Below are 26,236 nucleotides of genomic sequence, written 5' to 3'. Positions count from 1 at the left end.
CCCAAAACTTTAGAAACACTAGAGGGTTAACGGTGTATTCCAGGGGTAGGCAATTCCGGTCCTCGAGAGCCGGAGCCAGGTCAGGTTTTCAGGATCTCCACCATGAATATGTACGAGATGGATTTGCATGCGCTGCCTCCTTGAGATGCAAATCTATCTCGTGCATATTTATTGTGGAGATCCTGAAAACCTGACCTGGCTCTGGCTCTCGAGGACCGGAATTGCCTACCCCTGGTGCATTCAAACGTTTGCCTCAAATAACCTTCTTTGTCAGAAGGCTGCGCGAGACACATGTTTAATATAAAAGAGTAAGTCTCCCTAGAAAGTATGCTTAGGTTTGGTCAAACACCAAGAAGATCACAGTTCTGGACTAATGAGTGTCCTGAAAGCAATTCTGTTTTCATTAGTATTCCTTTGCCAATTATACTGAACAGGGACACAGACACAAGCCAGTTGGAAGGGATTTGGTTTGTTTCTGCTAAACAGCCTGGGGCCTTATTGATTTCCAACCCCACAAAGCAGAGAGCGATTGATTTCCATGCAAATGAGTTTCCCGGGCCGGCCAGTGCCACTCCGAGCTGTCCCATCGCAGTGCCTGGGACTTGCTGACGTCACCGGCCTCATTAGCATGCGGGGGAGGAGAGCCTCGCGCCAGCGGCCAAGCTGGCAATTATCCTGCACGGGGCTGAGCACTTCCTCTTTTAAATGCCTCGTGCGTGCAGAGCAAATTGGATGTCCTGCTGCCTCCGAGGATCCTTTTCGTAAAAGCCTAGCTCTTCGGAGCGGTTGGTAGGCAGCCTGCTGGATGCATTGAGATCACTGGACGCTGTTAGGGGGTGGGGGGGGAAGAGAGAACAGAGCCTTTGGAGGCAGCTACAAAGTGTAAGAAAGAGCAGGATTCCTCCTTGTCCAGCTGAGGGTTTCCAGGCGTTTTTTTTTGATGCACGCTTTGATAAGCCCACTGCTCTTTTCACGAAAGCAACTAGTTAAGCGAGGGAGAGGGAGAGAGGAAAGGCAACACGATGCTTTCTTACGCAGCTGGTGCTCTCGGGAGGAGCTGGCAAAAAGACCAGGAACTGTGCAAAGTAACGGGTTAAAAGGCAGATCTGGTGCTTCCGACCATCCTCGTTGCTGGAACTAGGTAAGCGAGGATGCTTTCCTTCGTAAATTTTTGGTTTTATTAAAAAAAAAAAAAAAAGTGCTTGCAAAATAAAGGGGAGACCGGCGTTCTCTGGGATCTTGGAGTGGCTACGCATTCGTTTGCTAAATTATTTTACCTTTATCAAGTTTTAAACGGACAATTTTTCTTGCTCTATTTTCAAATGAGTTTACATGGCATAAACTAATGTACATTCTGAAGGGAAGCGATAATGGTTTTTTTTTTTTTTTATATATATACACGTACTATATAATTTAGCTGTAGCTGTATATAATTTCAATTCTTGGAAAGCAAACCTAAGAATTATTTCCTAAAATATACGATTTATTTTTTGGGGGGAGGGGGGCAGGGCTGCCATTTTGAATATGAGTAACTGACTTTTTTGACATGGATATCGAGTAACAAAAATATGTATTGTAGAAACAAAATTAAACAAAAATTTTGCTCAAAATACCCCCGGGTAAATAAATAATACAAAGACAAAAAAAAAAAAAAAAGCCTACTGGCTATTACTGTGCAGTATCTTGCACCCAGGTTGACAGGTTTGAAAGTAGTGATTAGATGACTCTTCATATTAAATTAGGGCTCCTTTTATTACGGCGTGTTAATCCGATCTAGCACGCGCTAAATGCTAAGGCACCCATTATCATCTGTGGGCGCCTTAGCATTTTAGCGCTAAGTCGGTTAGCTCACCTATTTAATAAAACAACCCTGTAGGGTTCCTTTTATGAAGCCGCGCCAGCGGGGTTCACGCGCGTGACTTTTCATCACGCGATAACCCCCCCCCCCCCGCGCTGGCCTAAAAACTACCACCTGCTCAAGAGGAGGCGGTCGTGGCCGGCGCCGCCAGCGGTTTAGCGTGCCTTTGGAAAAGAACCCCTTGGTTTGCCTCTTTAATTTTCTGTCTGAAATCGAAAATATTTTCACCACCGTGCATGATGTAGAGGTGACTTGTGATCAGCTAAATACTTTTGGAAATAATGAGCCGTTGGCCTAGCTAAGGAAACACGAATCGGACCTTTCTTTCGCTAAACCAGAGGATTAAAGCTGAACAAAATATTTGCAGCGTTGTCATATCGGTTTCGGCCGTATTATCTTGTAACTTTGCATATTCCCTCTTGTACTGCGTTCAGTGTATTTGCAAACTCCAGACCCCGGGATCCGTGTGTGCATGCCATGTTTACCTAAGAAATATCATTGGATAATACTGTACAATGAGCTGGGGGTGGGGTTTTTTTTATTATTATTTCCCTATAACGTTTTTTGGGTGTGGGAGGCCATTTCTCTTGTTGACACCCTTGCTTTTAGGCCGTTCTTCACGGTGTTATCTGGAGTACACAAATACTGTTAGCTATTCTGCTGGTAATTGCTTTCACAGATGGGTCAGTCTTTACCAGTCCCTCCGGGCACCGAGTCACAACTTTGAAATAATTATAGAACTGAAAATTTTTAAGAGTATTCCTGCTCCTGATTTTATTTGCAATGCCTTCCCTCATAGAAATGTACGAGGTAGGGCTCTTGTTTGAGAAGCGCTTAGGTTCCAGTTTTGTTGCTGGGTAATTCCTGGACAGCTGCAAAGAAGGGGAGAGGGGGGGGGGGGGGAAGAAGGGAGCCATAACTAAAGGAAGGAATGAAGACAGAATAAACATCTGAGACTTTGACAACGCTAAAGAAGTCTGTGCATTGAAACCTTCTTATAAAAACAAATAAATCCGAAACGAGCCTAGGAGGGCTGCCTTTGCCTTGAGCGAGTCTCTGTGCCGATTTGCATTTGAACATGTTTGGATTTTCCTGCCGTTCCTTAAAGAATTCAGGTCTTCCCGAGGATGTACCTCAACGTCAGTTCAGTAAAGGAAAACAATCCTAATGAATCTGGCGTGTACAATATGCAAGCGATTAAATGCTTCGATTCAAAGATTAAAATGATCAACCTCCTTCTTTGCAGTGGAAGCCACACCCACTTTTGTGCAACCGGCAGCATTCCTGGCTTTGGCAGAATTAAAACCATAGTCAGCGTTAAGTAAATAATTTCTTCCTAGGCATGTCTGCTTTTTCTAATCACTCCCTGTGGCTCTGAGTTCTATATTTGGGCTATTCGCTCTCGGGGTTTTTTATTCTGACCCAGCAGATTTTTTTTCTTTTCCTTTATACTTCTGACCTTGATTTCCATTGAGCTTGGATCTGGCAGCAATCTGGGAACTACCTGGGGATTATCATCCTGTTTTGAAACTCGTTCCCCCCAGTAGATCTACATTAGGCATTGCAAAGATAGTCCTGAGCCTGGAGCCATACAGTACCTGAACCTGGCCTCTAGATGTCACCCATAGGCACTGGCCCTGACTCCCTCCACACTAGAGAATGACACCGGGACAGATTTTTCCCCGTCCTCGCAGGAACTCAATGTCCTCATCCCGTCCCCGCGAGTTATGTCCCTGTCCCTGCCCCATTCCTGCAAGCTCGGTCTTAACTGCACAAGCCTCGGACACTTATGATTTTAAAGCGTTTGGGGCTTGTGCAGATGACGACGGAGCTTAGGCATTGGTGGAATGAGACATTATGACATCACAATCTGAGCTCTAGAATGTTTCTACTTAGGATTTTAAAGTGTTTGAGGCTGGTGCAGATGAGGGCGGAGCTTAGGCATTGGTGGAATGAGGCAGTATGACATCACAATCTGAGTTCTAGAATGTTGCTACTTATGATATGAAAGTGTTTGAGGCTTGCGCAGATGAGGACGGAGCTTAGGCATTGGTGGAATGAGGCATTATGACATCACAATCTGAGCACTAGAATGTTGCTACTTAGGATTTTAAAGTGTTTGAGGTTTGCGCAGATGAGGACGGAACTTAGGCATTGGTGGAATGAGGCATTATGACATCACAATCTGAGCTCTAGAATCTTGCTACTTAGGATTTTAAAGTGTCTGAGGTTTGCGCAGATGAGGACGGAACTTAGGCATTGGTGGAATGAGGCATTATGACATCACAATCTGAGCTCTAGAATGTTGCTACTTAGGATTTTAAAGTGTTTGAGGCTTGCGCAGATGAGGACGGAGCTTGCAGGGATGGGGGAAAATGTGTCCCTGTGTCATTCTCGACTCCACACCCTCAGAAGCTATGAATGCAGCCTTCATAGCAGCCCAATCAATCCAGGAAGTGGCAGAACCCACTCAGGAGCTGGGTTCTTGTGAATGGCAGGACACAGCAGTACCACTCAGGACTCAGGCTGACCTAAACCTTGTCTTTTAATGCACCACATTGCCCACTGCAGCAAGTGATCTAGAATAGTGTTTAAAATAAAAGCTTGTTTTTTGTAACATTGAACACAGACTGATTCATGTGTTTGAAGTGGTATGAGCTCACTATTTTAACAGTGTAAAAACTCCCCTCCCCCTCCATACACAAACATAAACACTGTTCTCTCTTATTGTGTGTCATCCATTACTTTTTTGAAAGCAAGCTTTATGCTCAAATATGTAACCTAATGTACAGTACAGGACCTTCATTCGCATTTTTAGCACCCGATTGGTACCCTGACATCTCTTCCTTTTCCTCATCCTCTTTCCCTTCGCCCCTTTCACTCAAGATGGTCGGAGCAGCATGGCACTCTTCCAAGTGTCTCATCTGCTCCTGGCTCCCTCTTGTATTTCTGTTCTTTTTCCGTCCTTTAGGGCCTTTGCATCCTCAGCACCTGCTCTTCTCTTCTACCCCTAGGGGTTGCTCTCTGTTGATGGAGAGACAAACCGAGCGGAGAAGGAAATGAAAGGTCGGATTAACTCCTAGGTTTTTTGAGGCAGTGTTCAAAACCATATCAACACCGGGGACCTCTCTGTGGTGGGTTTGGGTATCAAGGGGAGAAGAGAAGTTTTCGCTTTGGTGGCACATGCAGATTTCTGAATCTTCTGGGTAACATGTGGGATGCTGCTTCTATCTATCTATCTATGTATGTATCTATCTATATTTATATAAAGATAGATAGATATTATTATGTAGTAGAGGTTTTAAGGTGACCCGTCAAATGTACACAGGACAAATGCATGCAAGCACGGATACTATTTTGTCTTTTTGAAGGTTATGAAGTAACCCTCCCTACACTTTAAAGATTCACTTCTCATCTAGTGTTGGGGTAAGGTTTACATGATGATTATGGGAACCCTTTATGTACCTGGATATCTGGAAGGCTCTGATTGGCTCAGACTCCTCAGGCCCCATCCCTTGGGAGGGGCTTGAGGCACCTCAGGGGCCTGAGGAGTCTGAGCCAATCAGAGCCTTCCAGATATCCAATTGTTGTGCGCGCAGTTGTTGGGGCACATTTGTCGGAGCGCCATTGTCGTGCGCGGCTTTGTCGGTGTGCTGGTTTTTAAAGGGGAATTCATAATATTGCAAACCATTTATACCATATTCTTAGGGAGGGAGGGTGGGAGAAGGAAAAAGTGGCCTGCAAGGCTGTGCATCTGTACCGTATAAGAAGGAGGGGAAAGGCGGTCCTCACCTCAGCATCCCACACGGTACACAAAAGATTCCGAAATTTGCATGTGCCAGCAAAGAGAATTTCTCTGACCGCCTTGATACTCAAGCCCACCACAGAGAGGCCTTCCGGTGCCTAGAGCCTGGGTAAATTTACTATCCACAGAGTCAGATAGGAGGAGCAAGGAAGATTCCTTCCACCACAGTATTAACCTTTGGAGCTGGTACCAGTTTACCTATGATCCCAGTTCTTCCAGCTCCAAACCACCCAACCACAATCCCTTCCACTCAAATAACAGTGGCATTACAGCAAGTTGGAAGTAACAAAAAAGCTCCTTACTTATCATAAGTAATGGCAACAAAAGCCAGTTCAGTAACCTGAGCTACAAAAATGAAGTGTTGCATAAACCACCCCTCCCCAGCCCATCACCTTGGCAGCTGAGCAGTTGCCTCCACCAATCAACATCAATGCATATTTATTATTTATTTATAAATTTATATACCGCATAAATGTTACATTCCACACCCCACCTTAGATAGTTGAGGCTTAAGGAGTGGGCATGGACCTCCTTTTTTTCAGTTCAGCTGACCCACTTATAGAACCTGATCTTCCGCCATGCTTATTTTCAGAGCTTGTCCCGCATACCTTTGGGTGTCCACCTGCTGTGACAACCAATAACTTCTAGCAACAGTCCTAGAATGGAAACTAGAAAAAAAAATCAAATCTGTAATACAGAATAATATAGCATAACCAAGAAGGAGGATGGGAGGAAAAGCCCTGTGCTTCAGAAGTGGCCATCTTAAGTATCTAGTTTAATATCCCACCCCTCCTGTATTGTCTAACCAATCCAGTTTGCAGAATCACTGATCAGCAGGAATTATGTATAAAAACCTGCCAATCAGTCTCTTGCAACTCTAAACTCCCCTTCCACCACTTCCTTTCTTCACCCCCTCCACATGTCAACTCCAGGCTCAGCATCAGGCTCCAGAAGCTTCAACCCTGACTCCACTGAATCTTAAAATTAGCTGGTCCAGCCCTTTCTTAGTGTGGCTCTTCAAGATCAGGTCTCAAGCTAGGAGACCAGCTAAGCAGTCTAAACATCTCCCATTATAGCTACACGTCTGATGCTCACGGAAATACACAGACTGGACATCATCCTGTCCACCATAGAAGATTGGATGGCCAACTTCAAACTAAAACTGAACACCAAGAAAACAATATTTTTCATAGCCACAGCCACTAACTTTTCAGTAAACTCCCTAGCCCTAATGGGAACCATCTTCCCTATCTCCCCCACAATCAGAATCCCGGGTGTACATCTAGACCACAGGTGTCAAAGTCGGTCCTCGAGGGCCAGAATCCAGTCGGGTTTTCAGGATTTCCCCAATGAATCTGCATGAGATCTATTTGCATGCACTGCCTTCAATGCATATTCATTGAGGAAATCCAGAAAACCCGACTGGATTCCGGCCCTCGAGGAGGTACTTTGACACCCCTGATCTAGACAGTCAACTGTCCAAGTGAACCATGTCATACACAAAGGCTTCAACACATTCTGGAAACTCAGATCCATAAGAAAATACTGTGAACAGGCACCATTCAAACTCCCTGGTCCAAGCACTAGTCCTAAGCATCTTAGACTATTGCAACATCGTCTACTTAGCAGGACTCTGCAAACACTTCCAGAGACTAAACATCATCTAAAACACCACAGTGAGGCTTATCTATAACCTAAAAAAATTTGACCACATTACTGCATTCTACCAAAAACTGCATTGGCTGACGATAGAGAGCCAAGTGCTCTTCAAATTTGGCTGTTTCTTTTACAAACCATTACATGGTCTACTGCTGAACTACCTCACTAATCAGTTCATATTTTCTGAACCTGGACAATCAACATGACATCAATCATTCTTCACCTTCCGCTCAGTCAAAGGGTGCACTAAAAAAAAGATTCGTCAACAGACTACTATCCTATCAAGCTCCTTCCAAAGACCCCAAATGGAACCAACTGGTCAAAGCATCAGCCTCCTACATGCACTTCAGAAAGCTCCTAAAAACACACCTCTTCTCCAAATTCAGCAATCTGCCCTAGGACTCCCAGAACAAGTCTTCCATCACCATCGCTCCCTCAATTCTATGTTGCAGCTCGTGGACAACGGTCATCCTTACCTCTTTGTAAGCCTTCCTTTTTGTAAGAATCGGTGGAGCAATGTTAGGAAATTCTTCTTCACGGAAAGGTTGGTAGATCCCTGGAATGGCCTCGCGAGGGAAGTGGAGGAGAGGAAAACGGTGATGGAATTTTAAAAAAGTGTGGGATAAAAATAGAGGATCTCTAATTAGAAAACTAAGGACGTAAATTAAAGAACTATGGTCGGTATTGGACAGACTTGCACGGTCTCTGTCCCATATATGGTGATTCGGTTTAGGATGGGCTGGGATGGCCATCAATGTGAACTCCACTAGGTAATATGGAACATGAAGATGTTACTGGCCAGACTTTACAGTAGATATCCTGCAAAAAATGGAATGGTTGGATAAGCTGGAGTGAACTTGGATGGCAATATCGGCATTTGGAACCTGGCCCAGAAATATCAAAGAAGAGACATGTATTTTTAAATGGGTATAACTTATGGGCAGACTGGATGGACCATTCAGGTCTTTATCTGCCGTCATTTACCACGTTACTATGTTTTCTTACCACATTGTGAACTCTGCAGCTATCGGCCTTCATACTTATGTTGTAGTTCGCTGTCTCTACCCAGCCTTACCTCTTTTGTAAACTGCCTGGAACCGAAAGGCTTAACGATTTATGTTTAACTGTGGCAGGTCCAGGTAACTGTTCGAGAGGTTGTCCTACAAAATGTACGCTTCACAAGGCTATAGTCACTTTTGCTGCCTATCGTCTGCACATGGGGCTTGTTTTCATTAGCTCACACTGAGGGTATTCACAGCAAATCCAGCCCTCCAGGAGCACAGCTGGCAGGCCAGATGTAAAAGGATAAGGTTGTCAGTGGTGAATTAGAAGTATATTTCCAAATCTTCAATCGAGCCCTTTGCGCAATTAGCAGTAAGTATTTTGCCAGTTGAAAAATCCTAATGCCAGGTGCCAAGGGGTTAATGCACTTGCAAATTAAATGGAAACTAGAACAGTAAAAGGGCATGTTTTCGTTTGTTCCAACTGAATAATTTAGACCTATTTGGTGCTGAAGCTTCAGGATTGCTCTGCTACATGCTTTGATGTTATCTATGATTATACAGTACATTGCAAACAGAAGGGGGAGGGGTTATAATGAAGAGCAAATTAAGTGCATCCTTTTCTCCTGCACAGATTAACCTATTATTTGATCGAGCGTATCAGTCAACCTCAGCTAGAACTCCTTAGGGTAAAAAAAGGAATTCCATTACAGTATTAGCTTTTACATGGTACCTGCTGGCAATGCAGCTCTTCTCTCAGATGTGTTTCCTTCTGTCATATTAGCGTGTCCTAAACCCATTCTTGGATTCCATATGAAGCATATTTCATGTGCTGTTTCCCGTCTACGCAAATACGCAGGGGCTAGGGCAGTGTTTCTCAACTCGGTCCTGGAGTACCCCCTTGCCAGTCAGGTTACCAGGGTATCCACAATGAATATGCATGAAAGAAATTTGCATATAATGGAGGCAGTGTATGCAAATTAAGTTGATGCATATTCCTTGAAAACCTGACTGGCAAGGAAGGGGGTACTCCAGGACCGAGTTGAGAAACACCGGTCTAGGGTACTAGTTTAGGAATCCCTGTTTGCAATTAAGAGCATGTATGATGTACTGTGATAGCTTTTAGTATGAGTACTGATGACAGATTGAGCTTGGGTTGGGTTCTCTGGTTGTTGATCTTCCTCTTTTTTTTTTTCACAGCATTTTCTATAGTGTTCACTGCAGTTTAGTGCCGGGAAGGTGACATAAACCTGTACCCTGCTGGGTATGAGCCTCCTTGCGTCTAGGAGAGGCTGGGCGCCCATCCCTTCTCTCTTAATGGGATGAGTGTGTTGTTGCAATGGTTTGTTTGGTTTGTGTTATTTTTAATTTGTGTGTTGTGGTGTGTGTGTGGTTTCTTTTGGCAGTGTTTGCAGTGGTAGCCTGAGACATCTTATGTTTCAGGAAAGAAGGCGTTAGAAAAAATGTCAACAGCTCTCTCTAACCTGTATGTGACTCTCAGATGTAGCTTCTTTGCCTGCCTGTGGCACAACATGAATTCTGTGCAGGTCGGGGGGGGGGGGGGAGAGAGGGGAGCTGTTTCCCACCTTTTCTGATACCTGCTGTCCTCAAGGAACCATAATGCCATTACTACCATGCTGCTGATCTGAACCCGGTGCATCGAGCTGACTGCTGCTGTTGCACTTTTTCCAGCCTCAGCCCCAAACAGCATCTACATCTGTCTTGGATCCGGTCCCGAGCTTATCACTGCTTCTCTCCTGGATTATCCTGTGCCTACCAATGCTTTCTTTGCCTATCAGCATCCCTGTGCTGCTACCTGCTAAACAGAGGTGGCCTGGCTCAACTGGGCCAAAAAGTTGCTGAAGAAAGATAAAGATACGTCATCATTGTTTTCATGGAGGTTGGAGGAGAAGACATCTGTTATGGAGTCTGCCATGCCCTTTTATTTTTTAGCTTGGTTAGATGGAGACAGGAGTTTAAGGGGCAAGAGAGAAAAGAGAAGGGGTTTGGGTAGTGGGCCACAAACTGGTGTACAGCTGGATCTTGGAATGGCGAAAGAAGGGTAGAGGTGGGATGATAGAGGCAGAATGGGATTGGCGCTATAGCAGGATGAGTTTAGGGTGGCAGGAGAGGTGAAGAGAGAATATACGATGGGTTTAGAGCAGGACAGAAAGAGGGAAGAGGTGGTGGACAGAGTAAGGAAAGGATGGGCCCAAGAAGTGAAGAATAAAAGGATAGGGCAGAGAGGAGGCGTATGTTGGCGCTCCTGAGCCTCTCTTGGCTTGTTGCTAGAGTGGGAGGTATGTTCTTGGGTTGCGAAACGCCTCTTGTTTTTATTGGCATGGGAGGAGGTGCTGTGTTGGGGTTGTTGAGCCTATGTGTTCTTTTTTACTAGATTGGGGGATGTTGTGTTGAGGCCTTAGGGCTGAGATCAGTAGCCTGGAATTTTGTTGTTTGTTTATTTTAAATATTTATTATCCGCCTAAAACCTGGCAGCGTGCAATAAAAACATTCGTAATAACTTTAGAAACAAATTTACATTAAAGCCAACAAAACCACATCTGCGTTGTACATAAACTGTAATAAATAAGACAAACAGCTCCCTAAATACCCAGATCTTCTACGCTCAGTGAAATGCCTGGCCAAAGAAATAGGGTTTTAACAATTTCCTAAACCACCAAATATTATCACACGTGTGTAAATTCCTAGGCAAAGCATTCCACTAAAGAGGAAGACGTTGCTGTATTAACATAATGTACCCATTGGGGGGGGGGGTGCGGTCCGCCCCGGGCGCCGGCACCCCTCCTCCTCTCTACCCCCCCTTCTCACTCCTCCCGCTGTCCCGAGCGCACTCCTTCCCTTCCCCCGCACCTTTTTAACTTTGGCGCAAGCAGCCACCAACTTGCTACCCGCGTCGGCTTCGGCGCTCTCTCTAACGTCACTTCCGGGGGGGGGGGGGGACAGCAATTTTTTTGCCGGTTGGTTGAGAGTGTCAGTCAATTGAATGCTGATTAGCTGAGATTCTACCGTATTTGGCTTTTTGCCAGATTCTTGTGGTCTGGATTGGTCACTATTTGATACAGGCTACAGGACTAGATGGACCATTGTTTCTGACCCAGTATGTCTATTCTTATGTACTTAAATGGTGTAGACGTGAGCAGATAAATTCCCTGGGGTAATTTTCCAAGCAGAAGCATGTACGTGCTTTTATTTTGAAAATGTGCCAGGCCTCGCACAGGGAGAGGTACGCATGCATTATTTACGCATCTGCATTATTTAAAATTATCCCCCAGGGAGCCCTTGCTTAAAAACAATGAAAGCCATCATTGACCTCTTGCGTCTTATCATTCTCTATTAAATTGTACTGCTGATTTCATGAGTATAGTCGGTAAAAAGATTTTACGTCACCTCATGTTATTTTGGGAAATCATATTGTGATCTCTGAAGATTAACATGGGAATAGAGCAGAAATATTTAAGAAAGTAAAATACATGATTTGTCTAATTTAATCATCGTCCATACCTGCATTGTGTTGTCTTTAGCATGGAAATGATTTCAGTATGCACAAAGTATCAGAGCTTTCTTCTGATAACACTGATTCTTCCCCCTTAGATACCGTGTTCCATTATAGGTTTTTCTACTTGACAACCCTCAACTAGAATTCTTTAGTTTGCAAGAGCGAAATGAACAAAACAGACTGCAGTGCTTGGATGACTCATTTGTTGCGAGTTCACGGAAAATAAGCCTGGTGTGTTATTTCTCAAATCTGCTGTACACAGGGGGAAAGAAGCCTAGCGTTTCTGTGTGGAAAACTAGATTTTGCCAGTGGTAATAACCATCTGAAAAAGGGAAGTGTCTGTTATTAACATTTGCTCTGAATTGAATTCTGCGAAGCATTATGATGACTTCTCTACATCGAGTCCAAACAAACGAGACTGTGGAAACTCAATGTTCTCTGACCTTTGCTTGTAATTTATTAACAAATTTCTATACTTAATTATCTATATTATTAAAATTAAATATGTACTTCTTTTAATTAAGGAGAGGGGGGAGAAAATGATTGGTTTTTTTTTGAATTATTTGTGTATTTAAAGTGCGTTCTGTGTAGTGTTTATGTTTAAATTCATTGTATGGCACTGTTAACATTTGAACATTTGAAAATTAATAAAGATTTATTAAAAAAAAAATTTTTTTTCTTGACAAAAGCAAGATCTACAGTACAAACTCTATCCATATATATCTATAAGAGGACCCAACACAGGCTGTGTTTCGGCTAAACACGCCTTCCTCAGGGAGCCTAGGATATGAATATCAAAAGATGTGTATTAGTCTAAGTGTGTATGAGTACTGTAGATAAATGGTGTCAAAAAGATGTGAACTATGAATGAGGAAGTCGTGTGTGCATGTGAAGGGTGGAAAGACATAACCACATCAATAAAAATTGTAAATAGAAATTGTGAATAAAACGTCATGGTGTCCAAATTGACGAGTTGTGAATTATGAACATTTGTGCGTGCTAATTGCATGAGTGGTTGAAAAGACATGGCGTCCGCATTGACAAGTTGTGGATGAGAGTTTGTGAGTGAAAGAGACCACATAAAAAAAGGGGATACTAATGTAATGATACAGTTTTTTGACCGATGTGGAAGAAAGTCTTGAAAATCCTAAAAACAATAGATCTCTTCATTTTAATCGAGATCTTAATAAACCTCCACACGGATGGACGTATCGCATGCGGAACAAGGTCACATTAGAGTTTGTGACAAACCCAGCACCAGCACTAGTCCGGTCCCTGATAGGATCGGATGCAGAAGAGCAGACCAGATCGATTCTGGCACTCACCTTGAGGCTGACCTCCCTTGCCCCCATAACCAAAGAGATAGTGAACTGGAACAGAGGCAGGCAGATTGGCAACAGCAGCCTCCTGGCTTTAGAGCAGCTAGAGAAGCCCCGAGGAAGGTAGCTGCAGTAGAAAAACCTAGGCAGAGAAAAGCTGCTGTAGAGCCAAGACCCATCCCCCGCTACAGGCTGAAGGGGATTGGCTCTGATCTGTTTAAAAGCAGGTTGAGTCAAGCAGGAGGAGGAGGAGCGAGTGACCAGGGCGAGTCACTCCCACAGCTCAAGGCAGGGGAAGAGCTGTGGAACAGAGCAGGAGAGGAAAACGTGCTGGATTATCCCATGCAGGAGTTGGAGGAAATCCTGCCTACTTCAAACTACCAGGTTCTAGATCGTGTGGAAGGCATGGAGATAGAACTGGCTGGCCCTATGTTAGAAAGCCAGACGGAAGGTATGGAAGTTGCATGAAAGAATGCAGCAACTGAGAAACCATTAGTGGTTTGTGTTTCTTTTTTTCTTTTGCTGATGTTTGGTTTGTTCCTGCTGTGCAAACTATGCCTGAAGAAGTTAAGATATGTTTGAACTTTATAAGTATTTTGAGAGTAAGAATAATACTTGCTTCAAACTGAGGAATAGATTTAAAAGCAAGTTTGTGAACCTGAAGCTCAAACTGACATAGTTAAGTTTGGTTGTTGGAACTTAAAAAATCCTGCTGTGACTCCTGTTCTGGAAGCTAATTAGATTATCTGTCTCAGCTGTGTGATGTGGCCTGCATGTGGGAGCTGAGAGAAAAGCTGAACTGTTACCAGAGTTTGCTGTGGCTATGTTTGCCTAAGGAGTTTTGATTTATTTTGAATTTGCAGTAAAGCTTTATTTTTGCAAATCTACTATTTTTGTTGAATGACCTGCAAAAGTGATGTTTGTTTTCTGTTGCATACTTTTGACCTGTGGGTCAGAATAAACAACTTATTCTTTCCTAAAGAACTTGTGTTGGCTGGTGATATGGTGAAACCTTGTTACTTACCTTGCATCTCTTAGGCCCGGGCAATTGCCCAGGGCCACCTGAAAAAGTCCTGAAGGTACCCCTGGTTGTAGGGGACACGCCAGAATCCCTGTGTTTGTCACCCGGCAGCCCTACTCTGCGGAGGGTTGGTGACAAGTTGTTGGGTCCTCTTATGATATATGTGGGTAGAGTTTGTACTGTTGATCTTGCTTTTGTCAAGAAAATTTTTAACAAATCACAACCAAAGGTCCGAGAACAGTGAGTTTCCACAGTCTCGTTTGTTTGGACTTGTTTTTCTTTTCCTGCGGAAATTTGGGTCTTCTTGGTTTTGCTGTGACCACTCTACATCTAAACAGATTCCAGCTGCGGCTTGCCTAAGAAAGTTTTATGGCTGATTCTGCCCCTCCGTGATGTAGCGTGAACATTTGTGGTTGCTATGCTAGGGGAAACTGGATTAATACGTTGAGGGGTCAATGGCATCATGACATCACAAAATCAACTCTAGAATGTTGCTACTTCTTGGGATCTTGCCAGGCACTTGTGACCTGGGTTGACCACTCTTGGAAATAGGATATTGGGCTTGAAAGAGCTTTGGTTTGTCCCAGTATGGCAACTCTTATGTTCTTATGTGAGTCAAGTACAGGCAGTCCCTGAGTTACAGACGCCTGACTTAAGTACGACTCGTACTTAAGAACGCGATCATGGCATAATTTGATTTCACTGAACAGTATTTCCACTGGCCTAGACTCCTACACTTCTCCTGCAGCAGATTCAGGAAAGATGCATGGCCACATTAAGAACGGTGTGTGGTTGTGCATGCTGTACCTTAGAGGGACACTGGTAGGGGGTTTTGTCAGCTGGGAGCATAGGGAAGCAGCAAGAATCTTAAAATCTACAAGTTCAGAGTTGCGTACAAATCCCACTAAAGTACCACGTTCTTAACCCGGGTAATGCCTGTATAGGAATAATCAAGCCATTGTGACATCACTGATGAGTTGGGCTCTTAGGCATTGGTTGAATGAGGCATTATGACATCACAAAATCAGCTCTAGAATGTTGCTACTTCTTGGGATCTTGCAGTTTGTCCCAGTATGGCAACTCTTATGTTCTTATGTGAGTCAAGTACAGGCAGTCCCTGAGTTACAGACGCCTGACTTAAGTACGACTCGTACTTAAGAACGCGATCATGGCATAATTTGATTTCACTGAACAGTATTTCCAGTGGCCTAGTCTCCTATACTTCTCCTGCAGCAGATTCAGGAAAGATGCATGGCCACATTAAGAACGGTGTGTGGTTGTACCTTAGAGGGAACATAGTAATGGCCCTTTTGTCATCTGGGAGCAGAGGGAAGCAGCAAGAATCTTAAAATCTACAAGTTCTGACTTACATACAAATCCGACTTAAGAATGTACAAAACTGCACCTGAATGCTGGACATGCCTCTGAACTACCTCTTGTATATAACCAAATACGAAAGGCTCTATTATTTGTCACATGAAACTTTTTCCAATATAAACATGATAATATGAAAAGCATATCATTGCAGTGTTAAAGGATCTTCAGATCACTGTGAGATGCGCTAACTTTGGATCCGCCATGTTCTCTGTGCAGGGCCCGGCGCTGTGGAATGCTTTACCGTTGACACTGCGCCATTCGAATATTCTTTTGCAGTTCAGAAAGAGGGTGTCAGCCATGCGACAGTATGAGTTAGAGCAGTTTTTTTGCTGTTTTATCTTGTTTTAGTATCTGGTTGTTTGGTACGTGTTTGTACTTTTTATCATGACTTTATATGTGATTTTGCTCCTCATTGATTCACTTTTTTGCTGTATTTTTTTCATCTTTTATCATTTATCATTCTTAAATTCATGCAACTTTCTATTATATTTTGGAGGCTTATGTGACAATCTTCTTAAGTCGCTAGCACCTCCCCCGACATGAATTCACGTTTCGATTGCTTTGTCAGGGTCGAAGTTATCATTTGCTTTCAATGCATGGCCATTTTTGGGTGCCATTTATAGAATCAGAGGGTGAATATTTGCCTTAGAAATGGAAATGTTCTGTATTCATATAAGGCAGCAAGTTTATGGCCAGCACCCAGGAAGGCATGTAACGCATTACTTACCACATACACTGTAAACATAGTCCATAAAGCTATAATATTCTCCAATTTCATTTCGTACACTACTAGACCTTTGTAGACTTATTGGAACTTTATATGTTCCTGCTGCATTTTGGAAAACAAATGTCCTTACGTGTGAGTTATTACACCAAAAGCACAATCGGCCGTGTAGTGGGAATTGTTGATTGTACTTGTTGTATTTTGAGGCCTACAATTAATATTCCGAGAATGAGGTCCGATACTTAATCCTGCTGAAACGACAGTTCCTTAATACAAAGCATCAGCTTTGGATTCTTGCCCAGAAATAGCTAAGAAGAAAAAAATTTAAATTGAATCAGGTTGGGCCGACTGGATGGACCATTCGGGTCTTTATCTGCCGTCATCTACTACGTTACTATGTATGCTGAACAAGCTAATAAATGTTATTATTTACGATAAAATACCTTAGGTGTAAATAAAACATGTTGTCCGTATATTCAAATGGAGAAAACTTTAATACATCTGGCTCTTAGTATGGTTTAACCGTTTCTCGATCTGCTTTCAGTCGCTGTGGCCACGGCTGTAAAATCAGGTTTTACACCTTAGTACAGCACTAGGTTGTTCATTCCCGGTAATTAATTAACACTGCCACATGAAATTCTACTGCGATTACACGTTAAGGTGTCCACCAGCAGCCGGAATGGGACGCTTTGTGGCCTTTTCATCATGGGACTGTTCATTGTGGCCCTTTCATTGTGGCAAAGCAAAAATACAAGATGCAGGCACTGTTTATTTCAAACTTTAATGCACAGGTGTCAAAGTCGGTCCTCAAGGGCCAGAATCCAGTCGGGTTTTCAGGATTTCCCCAATGAATCTGCATGAGATCTATTTGCATGCACTGTTTTCAATGCATATTCATTGGGGAAATCCAGAAAACCCGACTGGATTCCGGCCCTCGAGGAGGGACTTTGACACCCCTGCTTTAATGGTATATACAGCCTTATTACCAAACAAGGGACCTGACACGGTCCGTGTTTCGGACAACACGCCTTCTTCAGGGGTCCGTGGTAGATAAGAACATAAGAAATGCCTTCACCGGATCAGGCCGAGGTCCATCTTGTCCGGCGATCCGCGCACGCGGTGGCCCATTTAAGTACTCCTTTTTGGAGATCGGGATTCCCCGTATCCCTCGATATGATTTGCCAGAAGGTGTGCATCCAACTTGCGCTTGAAACTCGGAACAGTAGTTTCCGCCACCACCTCCTCCGGGAGAGCATTCCAAGCGCCAACCACTCGCTGTGTGAAACAGAACTTCCTGACGTTTGTCCTGAACCTGCTGCCACTCAGTTTCAGGCTGTGACCCCGTGTCCGTGTCACCTCCGAAAATGTTAGTAATGCTGTTTCCTGGTCTATTTTATCAAATCCTTTTAATATTTTAAAAGTCTCTATCAAATCCCCTCGCAGTCTTCTCTTTTCGAGGGTGAATAGTACCAGTTTTCTGAGGCGTTCTTTGTAGCTCAAATAAGGTTTTATGACAAACAGCATTAAAAGGAACAAATTGCCCAGAAAAGGGTAGTGCTGGATTATAAAAAAAAACATTGCGGCATCTATGACATGCTTGATCACAGTGTGGCCCTTTGACATGCTGAATCGAGGCGGGAGTGCTGATCACGGGGGGTGTGGATCGAGGTGGAGTGCTGACCGGGGAGAGTTGGAGGGGGGGGCATTGCCCCCACCACCACACGCACCCCATGCTATGAAAACAAAAGTTTAACTGAATGTAGTGGCACGATTTTGAAGTATAAGGGCTGAAATACGGCTGAAAACAAAAACTCTTAAAGTAGCGATTAGGTAGCTGTGAATTTTGAAGTGTAAGGGCGCATGTGGGGGAGGGACACAGTGAAAGGGCCCCCCCCCCTTGAACTGGCAGCTCTTAAGGGTCTGGGATGAATCGTCCTAGGCCCCCCAGCAGCTAATCTGAATTCCTCTGAAAGAAACCAGACGCTCATCGGACATTGGGGTCTTGCGTATTTTTGATCTGTTGAAACGCAGGAAATGGTGAGAATCTGGCAAAGCTCCGCCATTTGATTTAGCCTCGTGGTTTGCTCCTGGCTTTGCACTGTCGTGGCAGTGAGGGAAATCAAGCTTGAGCGTGAATGAATCTTATTCCCAAGTCACTTTGAACCAGTTGTTCAAATTAATTAAGAAGGGTTCACAACATAGAGAAATCTATTATGCAACGTAAGCTCTCCTTCTATAATTAAATAAATTAAAACAATTATATTTACCTTTTAGCAGTGGTGTACAATGTTACATTTTCTAATAAATAGATTACAAGCAGTCCTGATGCCTTACGAGACGAAATTCATAATTCCTCTGAAGCAATTGGGTGTTTTATCTTCATATACAGTAAAACCGTGGATTGTAAGTAACTTAGTAGGCAAGCGTTTAGAAGACGAAACATTTTATTCAATTTTAACTTGATAAACAAAGCGAGGTCTTACAATACGAGTACGTGCAGTATTTAGTATTAAAGTTTTGGGGTTGTGGAATGAATCGTCTGAGTTTCCATTATTTATCATGGGGAAATTCGCTTTGATATACGAGTGTTTTAGGTTACAAGCATGGTTTTCGGAACGAATTATGCTCGTAAACCAAGATTTTACTGTGTTTACAAATGAAATAACACGAAAGAACAAACGATAAAGAGAAAATCTTTGTTAAATGGAGCGACGCGCATTTTTCACCTAGAAGCCGAGTTGAGTCGGACACAGAAGTGAGTGTTGAGTGATGAAATGTCACCCAATGGCACTGGGACAGACCTGCCTTCCCTGAGCTGAGAACACATGGAATAAGTTTCCTCAACAACTCAGTTCAGAAGGTTGAATTAAAGCGCCTGACTTGGCCCTGACCTAAATGTCACCGAGAGCTCAAAAAGACCATTTAAATCATCTGAGGGAACATTTAGATCAGGGGTGTCCAACCTGCGGCCCCGTGAAGTATTTTGTGCGGCCGTGGTCGAGGGCGATGCAGTGTTTTCCTCTGCTGCCCCCTGGTGTTTACCGTCTTGCCGGCTCCCTCTTCTGTCTTGCTGCAGCGTTTATGCGGCCCCAGAAACATTTTTTTTCGGCCAATGCGGCCCAGGGAAGCCAAAAGGTTGGACACCCCTGATTTAGACGCTGGAAAGTTGCTGCTATAAAAATCTCACAAAAAGGCTTCATCTGTACAGAAGCTACCCAACCCTGCACAGCGTAGTTGAGCATCTTCCCCTGAGAAGCTATCGATCTCTTTGTGTAGTGACCTTAAAGAGTTCAAATGCCCAAAGGGCACAGACCTTTGAAGCATTTAAGGCTCACAGTATGGCCACCTCCAGAGCACCTTCACCTGCCGGAGCAAAAGTCATATTTCTGCCCAACCGACTTTCCCGCCAAAATTCAAATTGGTGGACTGCCCTGTTCCCAATCAGGTCAGTGAACTCACTATTTCCAAAGTCACACTGCAGACTTCAGAGCATACCCTGATGAAAGCCATAGCATGATGGCTGAAATGTCGGTTTCTACCTGACAAAGACGCAGCGAGACCCGGAAACCTGCAACAAGCACAATGCCAGCTGCGGAAACCCTGAGAGAATAACAACTAAGCCAATTCAACACTGAGAAGCCCAAAGCTTGGGTGTCACCCACTTGTCTGACTTGTTGACAGAAAAAGCAATGTTGCTCACCTATAACAGGTATTTTCTGGGTTGATATAGTACATTACGCTACTCATCTCCCAGAGAGTTTGAGTTCTGGCACCACACTAAGTGTGGGAAGGGCTGTACACGGAACTTTATTTTGGGTTGTTTTTGAGACAACTTTCAACTCATAACCCTACTGCCCTCTGCTCACCACCCTAGCAGCAATTTAACCATCCCTCTCTATCTGCAAACCCCTAGCCTTGCATCCTGTTTGTCTGTCTTGATTGTATAGATTGCTAGTTCACTCGAGCAGGGACTATCACCTTTGTGACTCTGTACAGTGCTTTGTACATCTGGTAGCATTCTAGAAATAATAGTAGTAGTTCTAAACGGTGACGCGTCAAAACCGCGGAGGACAGTGGCATGCCGACAATCCCGCACCGACATTTGAGCGCAGGAGAAAAGCGCACCCGCCGCTTTGAGGCGTTCTGTTTTATGCTCTAAGAGGGGGGTGTGGGGGGAAACCCCCCACTACACTTGGAAGTCCTTGCGCTCTTGTTTGGGGGGGGTGGAGGAAACACCCCCCCCACTACACTGAAAACTCAGAGAATGGGAGTTTTCAGTGTACTGGGGGTTCCCCCTCTCCAACGGGAGCACGAGGACTTCTAAGTGTAGTCATGGGGATCCCCCCCCCCTCAGAGCGTAAAATGGAACGCCTCAAAGCAGCGGAAGCAGCAGCGCACTTTTCTCCTGCGCTCAAATGTCAGCGCCCCACTGTCCTCTGCGCTTTTGATGGCGTACCATTCTAAACGGTATAGTAAAGGGGTGGTGGTCCGCCCCGGGTGCCATCTTGGTGGGGGCGCAAGCACCCATCCTCCTCTCCACCCCCTGCTCCTTCTCTACCCCCCCTACCACACGCGTGTGCCCCTTCTCTTCCCCCATACCTCTTTAACATTACCAACGAGAGCAGCGACCCCCAACCTGCTGCTCGCGCCAGCATCGGCTCTTCTGCCGACATCTTCTGCCGTTGCCGCTTGCACTGGGGTTATGGGAGAAGAGAAGGGGGGTGTGACAGGAGGGAGTGGGGAAGGAACTGATAGGGGAGGATTGCCACCACCCTCACTGCGTCACTGATTCTAAACACTAGGGGTGCACTTCTGGTCTAACACCACTGGATGATGACATCACCTAATACTCGTGTGCCTTATCAAGGGGAGAACCCTACTTATTACAGGTACAGCATTGTTTTGCATAGCTAATGAGCTATGTTTATCATCACTGAAGCTATTTGGCTATTGAGCTGGCATCGAGTATACCTTTTTTTTCTTTTTACAAGCTTTTATTCTTGTTTTTGTTTTTAAACATTTATCAGAAAGCGGAACTAATTCTTTGCTCTGTTGCCCATAACACATGAACTTTGACCTCTTAACAAAGACAAGGTTTAGTTGTCAGAAAGCGCACACACGGGGAGTCAGAAGACTGTTTTACATGCCCTGGGCTTGTGCCAGGGGCACGTTGCCAGAGAATGTGTTTAGAGTTTGGTATCCAGGCTCCAGCGACTGGCAGGAATCATTGAGACTGTTTCTGTGTGTTGTTGGTTTTTTTTTTTTGTTTTTTTTAAATGAGACTCATGAATGGATTTTCTGCTTCCCGCAGGAAGATTTGCCTTCCCTGCAAGTGCCCGCCGGAGGAGCACGGTGCGACAGCGATGCCACTAGAAATGGAAAAGACCATGAACAAGCTCATGTTTGATTTTCAAAGAAACTCGACATCCGACGACGATTCTGGTTGCGCCTTAGAAGAGTATGCTTGGATTCCTCCTGGATTAAAACCAGAACAGGTAACCTAATCATTAGTTTTTCCATGCTTTTCAGACTGTTCCACTGTGTATAATGAATGGATATCGATGGTACATTTTACAGAAGTCTAGAAATTAAGCTTGCACATTGTTAAATGAGAAATACACTGAAAAGACTGGGCAGCATGTGTTAAAAAAGATATTTATTATTCGGTGGTGGTGACTCAGGCAAAACAAATTATGTAGAACTGGCTGTGAGATGAGAAATTCGTAGAGCGACAGGAAACAAGAGTCGGCTCAATCTTTCTACAAGACACGAGTGAAATCTAAAATATCAAAACAGAAAGAGAACGATCAATCAGCGTTGCCAGTGTAGGCAATGAAGTTTTTGACATTTCCAGATCCTGCAGTTCTTTCCATCTGCAACTGAAATCGATCGTCCCTATTTGCAGAGCTGTGCTAATCCGTTAAGAAACGAAATTCATACCCAGTGCCTCAAAACCTGATGCGTTCTCTCCAGGGCGGTAATTTAGTGGAAGCGTATTGTGAGAGTAGGTGAATTTGAGCAAATCATGGAAATCCTGAAGAGGGAATGGCTGGCCTCGGGTGAAACGGTGCAGACATCGGCATCTGTTTTGCATAGGGTTACCAGACGTTCTATCAAAAATGCTCCTCCACATGTGTGCTTTAAATAAGTTTGGATTGCTGTATTTGATGGCTTGTGATCTGTCTCATTCCTGAGAATGCTCAAGTTTGGGGTGGGTTTTTTTTTTTTTTTTTGGGGGGGGGGGGTTTTGTTAGCTGCTTGAACTTTATAGTACTGGTGGATTATAAATGTAATTTGTAATGTAACAAATAAGTACATGAATTATTTCCTGCCCTGTCAAAATTTGCATCCTGTTGTATCTGAGGTAATAATAATAATAATAATTTTATTTCTTATATACCGCCAAAGCCGTAGTAGTTTGAGGCAGTTTACAATATAGAAGGGCTGGACAATCAGCGAATGGGTACAATCAGCAGATACAGATACAATTAATATATGTAAGCATGGAACAGGTACAATATAAGGGGTCAAATGGAAGGTGAGCGGGAAGGAAGGTAAGAAAAAAGAGATCTTAGGGGGCAAGGCTCGGGTAAGGGGTCTTAGGCTACAAATCGGTTAAATAGATTGGTTCATAGTCAGTGGCGTGCCAGACGCCATCACACCAACAATTCGGCGCAAGACAGAAGCGCGCAGGGGAAAAAGTAATTTTTAAAGAGCTCCGACGGGGAGTTTGGTGTGGCAACCCCCCCCCCTCACTTTATTGGTTAGTGTTCGCGCTGCTGTTGGAGGGGGGTTCGGGGGGTTGGAAACCTCCATTATAGAGAAAACGGAATTTTTCTGATTTTTTTCGGGAAATGTTCCATTTTCTCTATAATGGGGGGTTTCACCCCCCCCCAACCAACCCCCCCCTGCAATGGCAGCGCAAACACTAACCAATAAAGTGGGGGGGGTTGCCACCCCAAACTCCCCATCGGAGCTCTTTAAAAATTATTTTTTTCCCCGCGCGCTTCTGTCTTGCGCCAAATTGTCGGCTCTGGAATGTCGGCGCACTGGCGTCTGGCGTGCGATTATCCCATCATCAAATAGATTAGTTTTTAATAATATTCTGAAGTTTAGGTAGGATGAGGAACGCGAGATAATAGAGGTAGTGGAGCGCTGTAAATTAATTGCTTTCACGGAATGATCTGAAATGTATACATTTTTGGGTTTTTTAAATATGTTTTAATTTTATTTTTTGTGTGCTCCTATTTGTAAAGTCCTCTAAGGTGGTCCTGTTGGGATGTCTAGATGGCCAGTTCTTTACTATATTGGCCCCTCCCCATGTCCAAATGGTCAGGATTAGAATATTTTCAACCTGGATGTTTTTCTGATCAAAAATGGGGTATAAAGTTAGACATCCCGGTGGCTAAGATGTCTAAGTAGACAATTAAAAAAATATATATATATTTGGACATTCATCAGTTTGCCATTTGAAAATGGCCATTTCTGTTCCTCCAACTTTGGACATCCAGCTGGAAATGTCCAAGTTGGACTTAGATGGGGGGTTTTTTTCTTCAAAAATGCCCCTCTACATGTCTATAGATAGAGAGGTATAGGGGATAATTATTAACATATTTACAACCCTAGCATGTGTTATTTGCCTCTTTTAAAAGTGTTAAAGGGCAATAATCTCTTTTATTAAAATAAGTTAACTATGGGATGCACAGTAATGAGATGCAAAACATGCATAACGCTTGCAGAGCTCTTCCTGACTGCGTAACTTGAATAACGTGGCTTGCAGTAAAGTGTTAGTCCTTTAAAAGTTCTGACTGCGAAAAGCTCTCTGTTTCCCTCAGGGCTGCAACTAAGGAGCGCAAGAATAACTTTATAAGCCCAAAACAACCTGATTGTACGTGCTAATGATAACACACAACCTGCAATGTAAATGCGCATGAGTCGAGTCTCTGTTATTTGAAAGGAAGCTCTGGAATGAAAGGGCATAGGATGAAGTCAAGAGGTGATAGGCTCCGGAGTAATCTAAGGAAATACTTTTTTACAGAAAGGGTGGTAGATGCGTGGAACAGTCTCCCGGATAAGGTGGCGGAGACAGAGATTGTGTCTGAATTCAAGAAAGCCTGGGATAGGCACGTGGGATCTCTTAGAGAGAGGAAGAGATAATGGTTACTGCGGATGGGTAGACTGGATGGACCATTTGGCCTTTATCTGCCATCATGTTTCTATAACCATAAAGCTCTATGACATCACAAAACAAGTGTTAAGAGCTTTAGCCAATAGGGAGAGGAGAAAACAGTGGATGGGCAGACTGGATGGGCCATGTGGCCTTTATCTGCCATCATGTTTCTATAACCATAAAGCTCTATGACATCACAATACAAGTGTTAAGAGCTTTAGCCAATAGGGAGAGGAGGGAACAGTGGATGGGCAGACTGGATGGGCCATGTGGCCTTTATCTGCCATCACGTTTCTGTGTTTCTAATGAAAAATGCTGGGTACATCCTAATAATTGCTGCATTAGATTTGCAGTTCCTATTTGTTAATTTTGTGCTTTAGGCCAGGGGAATTGGAAATCTGATGCCCTTTGGGCATTAACTGCCACCATGACCATTTTATTCCTAAGGAAATGTGCTAATGTTTAGTATTCTTGGCTCGGAAGCCTCTTGGTAAAAGGAAAATCAGAGGCAGAACATTTATGTGGTCTTTGAAAGTATGTATATTCCTCCAATTTCTTTCTAACTTTTCTTGATTGTTTCAAAAATTGTTTTTCTCTGTATCTCTTTCCAATTATTGTTTCCGTCTCCAGAGCTTTAGACTTAAGTGAATTGTCTTCACACTCTTTAATTTAATGCAAGTTCTTTTTGTGTTCTAACGAATTATGTGCAGAGGAATGGAAGGTAATTTGCATGCTTTGAAATCTTCCTTTCCAACTAAGTAACTTTTCAGCCTAGAATAATATTTTAAGTTAAAACAAAACGGAGACTATTTACTAAAGCCGTTATCACGTACCAAGCACTGTTGAACAGGGGCCTAAACTATTATAAAGCTACAAAAGAGGACATTTTTGTTCTCTGTTTCTTCTCCTGACTAAGCAGACACCAAGATTTCCACTTGAGAGCTTTTTAAAATAGTGCCAAATTGATGGCTCGCCCTCTGACAAGCCTCTTTAGAGACGGAAGTAGGAGGTGCATTTCGGAGCTCAGGAGATTGTATAACGAGAGCTCTGATTTATAACTGCAGCTTATAGCAAGCCTAAATTAAACAGATCACGCTGGTGCAGTGACTGTATTATGCACTGTTATGGACAGTGATTATAATGTAAGTATCAGTGCTTTAAATGAATGCGATCATTTCAATGCTTGAAAATTCACCCCATCGATTTTAAATGACTGCAGGTAATAAATAGCCTGAGACAACAAAATCGCACTAACAACCTGGCCTGACATCTTAAATATCTGAAAAATAACCCAAATGTAGAACAGATGCGTTCAAAATTACATTTACATTTCTAGACCGCAAAACCTTACGGATCGATGCAGTTCACAGAAGGATAGAAACTGGACATTCCCAGTGATGTACAAAACTTGTCATAAGATCGTATTAGTGCTCTAGAAATTTTGTAAATAATATTGATTTTAGTAGTTTTCTAAGATTTTGTGAATAAAGAGCGTAACTCCCTGTCCCAGCTCGCTGCCTGATAAGCAAGCAGACGCTGCTGGAATCTCTTGAGTACAACCGTGAGCTGGGGGGGGGAGACAAATAAAGTAGAGTTGCGTAAAGAACAGTTGGGTGTAAACAAAGTAAATACCGTATTTTTCGGACCATAAGACGCACCTACCTGTAGAGGAGGAAAAACCAAGAAAAAAAAAAAATTGGTTCAAAATTTTTTTCTTCTTGGTTTTTCCTCCTCTACACGTAGGTTGGTCCGGTGTTGGGAAGCCTGCCACCCAAAGCCCGAAGC

At 43.6% G+C, this 26,236-nt stretch overlaps 1 protein-coding gene across 2 annotated transcripts in view; it reads left to right on the top strand.

Annotated features, from left to right (window-relative positions):
* Positions 1–637: 637 nt before the first annotated feature.
* Positions 638–26,236, top strand: part of PRICKLE2 (prickle planar cell polarity protein 2) — a 94,405-nt gene continuing 68,806 nt past the window's right edge. Inside the window, exons 1-2 of one of the 2 annotated variants that reach the window (XM_033926593.1) lie at positions 638–1,141; positions 21,593–21,776. In XM_033926593.1, the coding sequence (XP_033782484.1) occupies positions 21,645–21,776 (132 nt within the window). In that variant the 5' untranslated portion in view covers positions 638–1,141; positions 21,593–21,644. The remainder of the gene's footprint in view (positions 1,142–21,592; positions 21,777–26,236) is intronic. The other variant, XM_033926594.1, reaches the window with a different exon arrangement.

This window comes from Geotrypetes seraphini, chromosome 17 (genome assembly GCF_902459505.1).
Source record: "Geotrypetes seraphini chromosome 17, aGeoSer1.1, whole genome shotgun sequence".
Lineage (NCBI taxonomy): Eukaryota > Metazoa > Chordata > Amphibia > Gymnophiona > Dermophiidae > Geotrypetes > Geotrypetes seraphini.
Note: the sequence above shows the minus strand (reverse complement) of the source record. Positions and strands in the feature narration are given on the sequence as shown.